The sequence below is a fragment of the Agrilus planipennis genome, unplaced genomic scaffold (genome assembly GCF_000699045.2).
Source record: "Agrilus planipennis isolate EAB-ADULT unplaced genomic scaffold, Apla_2.0 scaffold173, whole genome shotgun sequence".
Taxonomy (NCBI): Eukaryota; Metazoa; Arthropoda; class Insecta; order Coleoptera; family Buprestidae; genus Agrilus; species Agrilus planipennis.
This window is the reverse complement of record NW_020438948.1, coordinates 230,965-238,033: the sequence shown is the minus strand read 5'-3', so window position 1 is coordinate 238,033 and position 7,069 is coordinate 230,965. Positions and strand designations below refer to the sequence as shown.

General features: G+C 30.4%; 1 protein-coding gene across 2 annotated transcripts in view; it reads right to left on the bottom strand.

Annotated features, from left to right (window-relative positions):
* The window catches only part of LOC108739590, a 16,274-nt gene extending 9,624 nt beyond the window's left edge, over positions 1-6,650 (bottom strand). For both annotated transcript variants that reach the window (XM_018473567.1, XM_018473568.1), the window contains exons 1-3: positions 6,534-6,650; positions 5,862-6,069; positions 3,612-3,732 (exon numbers count right to left, since the gene is read on the bottom strand). In XM_018473567.1, the coding sequence (XP_018329069.1) occupies positions 3,612-3,732; positions 5,862-6,063 (323 nt within the window). In that variant the 5' untranslated portion in view covers positions 6,064-6,069; positions 6,534-6,650. The remainder of the gene's footprint in view (positions 1-3,611; positions 3,733-5,861; positions 6,070-6,533) is intronic.
* Positions 6,651-7,069: the final 419 nt, after the last annotated feature.

The window sequence follows — 7,069 nt, the reverse complement described above, 5'->3', positions numbered from 1 at the left end:
ATCAAAATAATATACTACAGTATTGTACACCTTAGAAACAAAAAAGTCTAGGATGGTATATGTCTATCTCATAGGAATAAGCCACAATAACCATTTTTTATCCTTTACTTTTTACGAGAAATAATGGCTTATTTACGAAGCGATTTTAAGCAATACAGCATTAATCCTTATCCAATTAACTACTTTTAAATACATTGTGCATCTTATATAGATCAATATGGCCCTTTACCATTTTCTTCACTATTTCATATTACTCTCAACGAGTCGAAAGAAGTGTAACATCAAAAATTGTTTTCATAAATATTTTATCGGCAAGCACCATCGAAAATATTTAAATTACTGAAATAAATTTTACGTGGTGCTTGTTAAGTGCTTATTCTATTATTGTTAGAGAGCTTCGAACTCTCTCTTATCAAGAAAGTTCAAAAACCCCTGACTGAATATCCCGAGGTAAATTGTTTTTTGTTATCTTTCGGTTCTTTAGCAAAGTACCGCCCTAGTAATTTTTGCTTCAATTATCTTTTGGTATTTTTTCCTTTTTTTCCTATTTATGCATAACGTAATTTAAAAATAACACACAGAAGTTATTACGTTAAATTGGTTAAAGTAGTTTTGGGTCAATACATCATGTTTGTGAAGAGTTTTGTAAGTAAATACCGCGCATCTGAACATGAGTGTTAGCATATATTTGATTTATTCTTTCTATTAACATGTAGCCCAACGTCTAACATGGGAAAATTATTAAAACAAACACAATGCCAGAAATCTCATCGATTGTACCAATTACTTATATTTAGATTTTTGTTACATAAAATTTTCTTAATTTGGCAACATTATTAGATGCTACGTATTTTATTATTTTAATAAACGGCAATTCTTTTTAACCAAACAATATACACATGCAATGCTTTCATCACTTCAGTACAGTTTACGTTAGAAGATTGCAACTCATTTTCATCTCAAAATTTGTTCTTCCATGTATCGTTCTGATAACATTACATTACGCAGAAAATTATTTTACGTGTTGTACATACCTAAGTAAACATATAAATAAAAGTATAACTTTTACATAAATATGCAAACCATTTTTTCTTTTTAATACTTTAACCAATTCTGTCAATATTAGTTATTTGGAGAGCAATTTTTAGAAAAAGCAACGCGTTTTTTCTAAACAATGGAAGTGTGTTCACGAAGCAGAATCAGCGGTAAGTTTAAATTGAATATTGGGAATATATTACTCTCAGGTCCAAACACCTAATAACTTCTCCAATTCCTAAGAAAAAGGCGTAATAAACTTGGAAAAAGTTATAAAACAGTATAACAACATACGTACATCTTCCTTTGACGACTAATTTAATGACAAGTGATAGACATAAAAAAAGACAAGAATGGTCTGAATAAGCAGAACCCAACGTTTTATTTTTATAACTTTTTCACGAAAAATTCTTATTTTTTTTTTCGAATGAGATTCTTGTTAAGAGCCGTTTAGCAGATCACGTAACATGGTATTACTACTAACATGATGATAGAGATATTAAATTACAATTTCCTTTGCGAACAATAATTCACTTCTACTTGCAACCTTCAACTCGTGATTTTCATTAAGAGAATTAGTTAACTACTTAACTCTGCCAACCTCCTTTCTATTAACTGAACTAAAGGATGTAATTAACTTGGCAAAGGGCACTAATTAATTAACAGTACAATCACCCGTTTCAACTAAGTAAAATATAAATTGCTAGAAAAGGTCTTTCCAAAAAAAAAAAAAAAATAATGCTATCTTTATTTTATCACTCCTTAAAAAAAGTAGCAAATGGGGTAGTTTTCTCTTAACTTCAACTTGCATTAAGTATAAGAGAAATAAATTCTAAAACAGAATAATAAGGATCAAGAAAGACAAAATAATTGCCAATGCCAGTAATTCAACCTCTTGGCGATTATTATAAAAAAAGGACCCACTTCTATCTGTTTGTGAAAAACATTTTCAAGTAGAGGTAGTTTAGAATCTCTTGGGTTGCCCACTGAAAAAAGCGTCTGTTCATTTTGAATTATACTTCTCATTAAAAGCATTGACAATCTAGCCACCACAGTTTACGTTGTTAACAGTCGATTAAATGTTTTTAAAGTGTATAATACAAATACAGTAATGACCGCGTATCGCCAATTTCGCGGCCCACGAAATTTTAAAATACCTCTACGTATAATGCGTGAGTAGGTCTCAGAAACCAGTGCCAAGCGAAAGTAGATTATGAATGAATGCAATAATTGGCTATCGGATGCCAAACTACCCACTTAATTCGTTAGTCTGGGTTGACATCGGCAAAATTCGAGAAACAGAAAATATCAAAAGGATTAATTATTTTAAGACAGATAAAGAAAATAGATACCGTCTACTAATAGAATCGATTTTTGGTCAGCGTTGCTAGACCTAGGGAAATTTTCCTACACCTAGGGAATTAAGAGATAGCCCAGAGAAAAGGGGATTTTTATTTAATTTATAATATAATATTTGTGTAAATTGTTGAAGTTGTAAATAACTAAAGAAAAAAGAGTCATTCTTTTTTGTCAGATGAATTTTTTTCGTTGTAAGAATCTCCGAGTAAACATAAGGAAATTTCGGTAAAAAAAACTAAGGAATTAAACGAAATTCATCTGGGAACGCAAATTTTGCGGATAATTTCTTGCAGCGATAAGAAGTCCGTTCCAAAAATATTTTAGGAGATCAAGGGTCTAAAATAACTGCTCGTCGTTTCTGACAATTGTGGTAAGAAGAAGTATTCATATGAATCATTTTGAACGAATTGAAAATCAATTATTAAAATGCTTTTAATAGAAGGAAAAAATGTTTAATGTTTGAATACCTACTCCCAGGGTGCAATATTACCTTTCGGAGTTTAGATTTTTATTAGTACCCAAGAGAAGGTTTTACATGTTCACTACTTCTTAAGATGTCGTAATACGAGGGAGTGCCTACCTCTCATGGAAGACCGTAACCCCTATAAAATCACTCCCGCGTTCATCTATTAACTGCCGTTTTTATAGGAAACTATCAACTGTATAAATTGGAAATTGCGATATAGCAATAAACGTATTAACCGTCAAATTTTCAATGATTATCAATTGGAAAATATTTATAGGAGTATTTTTGAACTTATGCTAAGATATGCTAAGAAGCCTTCGTATGTTATATGGGGTTTACAGTTTAAAAGATCTAGCAACAAGAAACTCAAAACTACTTATCAAAATTTTAGGTATTGTATTTCTATCAATATAAACAAATAAAATTAAATTAATAAAAGTCCACAGAAGGTGTCATCCGCCCCCCTCCTCTTTATTCTCTTTGCTAAATAATTTAGGCAAAACTGAGGCAGATTTACGCCTATAACGTACTGCTATATTTAAAGGAGAGATATTTTAAATGAGTATGTAAGCCCCTCTAAACTAACTCAATCTGGGGATAAATCTGGATTACTGTATTTATTATTTTGTTATATGTATCAGGAGATATTTTCAGAAACTACGAAAAGAAAAAACAGTCTCAAGAATTATTATTCTAGAAAATTGGACAATCAAAGCGTTGATAGAAAATAATTTTGTTTGCAAATACTTACTCTCTACATTTGAGCAAAAACATCGCCAGTAGGGCTCCTAGTAACAAAACAACCACCGACGAAGCGACTAAAATTAGCAACCAGGTATCATCAATCGTAGATGCCGCCCATGTCTCTACATCTAAAATGTAAAAAAACAACAACTTAATTGTATTGTTGCTTATCAAAATTATATCTTCAATCAAGTATCTCTTATATTAATGAACAAATATTACGTATTCTCAAATATTTTTTATTGATATACGTATACTTATAATAAATGCTTCACCAAATATATCTATACATTAATCAGTTAGGTATAAAGTAACCACCTGCAAAACTATATGATGCGATAAAGAACAGTAAGGTACCCTAAGGTCATGAGGCATGTCTATCCTACCAAAAGCACATTTCAAATTGATGAATTTATAGCAAATCAATATTAGAAAGGGACGAAAAAACAAAATAAATTGGAACGTGATATAGGAGATAAAAATTTTACGAATCATCACGCAATGTGTGTTCATGTCTAAAGTAAAATGAAAATACACCGTTTTCCATAATTATTATTGAAAATTTTGGTGAAGGTGCCAGGATTTTAAACGAAAGCTGTAATTGAGTTATAATTAAGGTTTCTTGACAAATCTTCAAATTATATTTTTTTCATGAAGATGCTTATTTATATTCTTATTATGTAGAAATAATTAACTGATTAGTAATATTTTTAAAAACGCTTCTTGTGAAAAATTTGATTGAAGACTCTTGCACATCATGTATATAATATTGAATTATTAAATGTGCATAACTTGATAGATATTGTTTTTGGCATAACTTGTTGTTAATTTTTTTATGAAATAATAATTTTGTATTTTTAGCTGTTTTTTGTCCCTTTCTCAAACTACTGTCGGCGAATTAAAAAAGTAAAATAAAAGGTGAGAATGAGTTAGCCCTTAATTTTTTATTTATTAATTACAAGTTTTTAATTAATTTTTATTACATAGTATCGTTTAAATGTCGAAAATAACCTGTCAATAAAGAAACATACGTAAATGTTATCAGCCATTAGTAAAAATGTATTGAATATTTTGGTGGAGGCGCCAGGAGAATTCAAAACAAAATATAATTTCGGCTGTACATTGTTGAATTTTTATTTTTAAATTACATTTTTTTTAATGCAGTTAGGGATATAAATTTATATTCTTTGCTTTTCCATTTAAAATTCAATTTGTATTATAATACAACTGAATATACACTTATAACAATAAAGAAAGTTGGTGAATTCTTTTACGTAATACTATCCTCGAACAAACCATAAAATATTACATGAACAGGACTATTCGAGCAACTTAAAGGGGTGAAAAGTGTTTTGTTTGTCAATAATTGTATCCCCTTTAAGTTGCTTGAATAGTCCTGTTCATTGGTAGGTATTAGGAGAAGAATTACAAATAAGTACATAAAATATTATGTAGAAATAGTTAAATAATTACTAATATTTTTAAAAACATTTTGCTCTATCATATACACACATATATAAGTGTGTGTTTCAAATCACATCATACGGAAATTCGGACTATTAATGACTTGAGATTTAATTACATTTTTCTCAGCCCCCCTATTCTCCCTTTTATACGTCTTTGCCACCTGTACGATCACATTTCAAACCCTTTCAACTTTTTTCTTTTCTGCCTCATTCACAGTTCACCTATATAAAGCTGTACTCCAAACAAACATCTTAAACACACTTGTGGCGTGCTGATAATAACTAAAAAGTTCGAAATTACGACCCACGTTTCGGTAGATTGTGATGTAATGACCATAAACTTAATATTCTTTATTATTTTTATTGTTAAAAACGACTCGACCCTGCACTTGTCTGGTTTGATTTCTTTATTTTCGAATTATATTGCTTTTTTCCAGGGTGGCGGTCAAATAATTAATCAACTTTACGTTTCGATTTATTCAAGCATCTTCAGACTGAAAAAAATTTTGTTTTTTTTTTTAACTTATAGTTCTACGAGGTTAGATACTATACATTTGTTTGTAAAATATAATTGATAGACAAAGAACATAACTTTGCTTGTACACAGATATTAACTTAATTAAAACATTCTTGTTTAAATGTTAATGTTAATATCTGTGTATAAGAAGTAACACTTTATTTTTGAACCTGTGTTTGCAGATTTTCATTATGCAAAGGTCGAAACTATTCAGTCAACAACAATTTCATTCTGATTAAATAACAAATTATACCGGCACTGTTATTTCCCTCACCTTTCCTTGGTAATTCTGAAAATTTGCCCCCTCCTTGAACTTGCACCCATGCTTCACATATTGGTATAACAGTACACGGGGTTGTATTTAAAACAACATCTTGTAAAGGCGACTGGAGAAAATCTGGTACAGGTGGGGGCGGGATAAATATGATACTGTCAGGTGGTGGACCGATGTCTAAACATTCCCCCAAACAACTCATGGCCAACTATAAAAGATATCCTAATTTCAATGAAATTAAAAATAAAACACCTGCAGTAAAACAATTCGTCTCTGTGTTGTTTAATTAATTAACACTGATTAATTGCTATATAATATTAGATAATCTACTTTAATATTTTATTAAAATCTAATGCCGGATTAAAACTAGTGAACGTGCTTCTTCCTTAAAAGCCCGGATAAATAAGTTTAAATAAATCACTGTATAATTATTTTTAATACTTCGCTGAAATAAGCGTTTCAATGAATTAATTGCTCTACTAATACTTGATTAACTCATGTTAGATAATTTAACCACTTATTGAGAAATTCTATTAAAGAAAATTTTAATCGCTCAACTAGTGCGAAACATTCGATTAAAAAATAATTTAACGGGATTCGAGATGATCTTGTCGTTTACTTTAATTTAGGTCACCCCCAGCCCACTACGATACTAGTGTAACACTAACATACCTGATTTTTGGCAACAAAAGTTGTCCACAAATATAGTTAAATAAAAACACCTTAACTTGGGATAAAATCGTCATACACATATAAACGTGCGATTGTATATACGTATGTATACAGAAAAAGTTTATTGATTGAGTTCGTCCGTCTGGACGCTTGCGCCGCGACGACGACGCAACACATCCTTATCGATTAACAAGGGTTGCTTTGATGGCTGTATAGCGTGAAACGTGAATAGCTATCTAGATTCCAGTCATTAGCTCATATCGAGGACGCTTATTGAAACAAATGCATCCCGATTAAGGGATCGTGATTTCCAACAGTTTTCTTCGAAAGAAATAGAGATATAACTTATGTATTATGATCAAGACTTATTATGTTTTGAAAGTGAATCAAAGAAGCCCCCAAATCGTGTAACTCCACAATAATAATAACGAACATAAGACAATTTTATTAATTTATCGTCACAGTAATTGTTTCGCCTATTACTGTAGTAGCTTCTTCATCATATGTAAAATGTAATAAAATTACATTGTACGTAA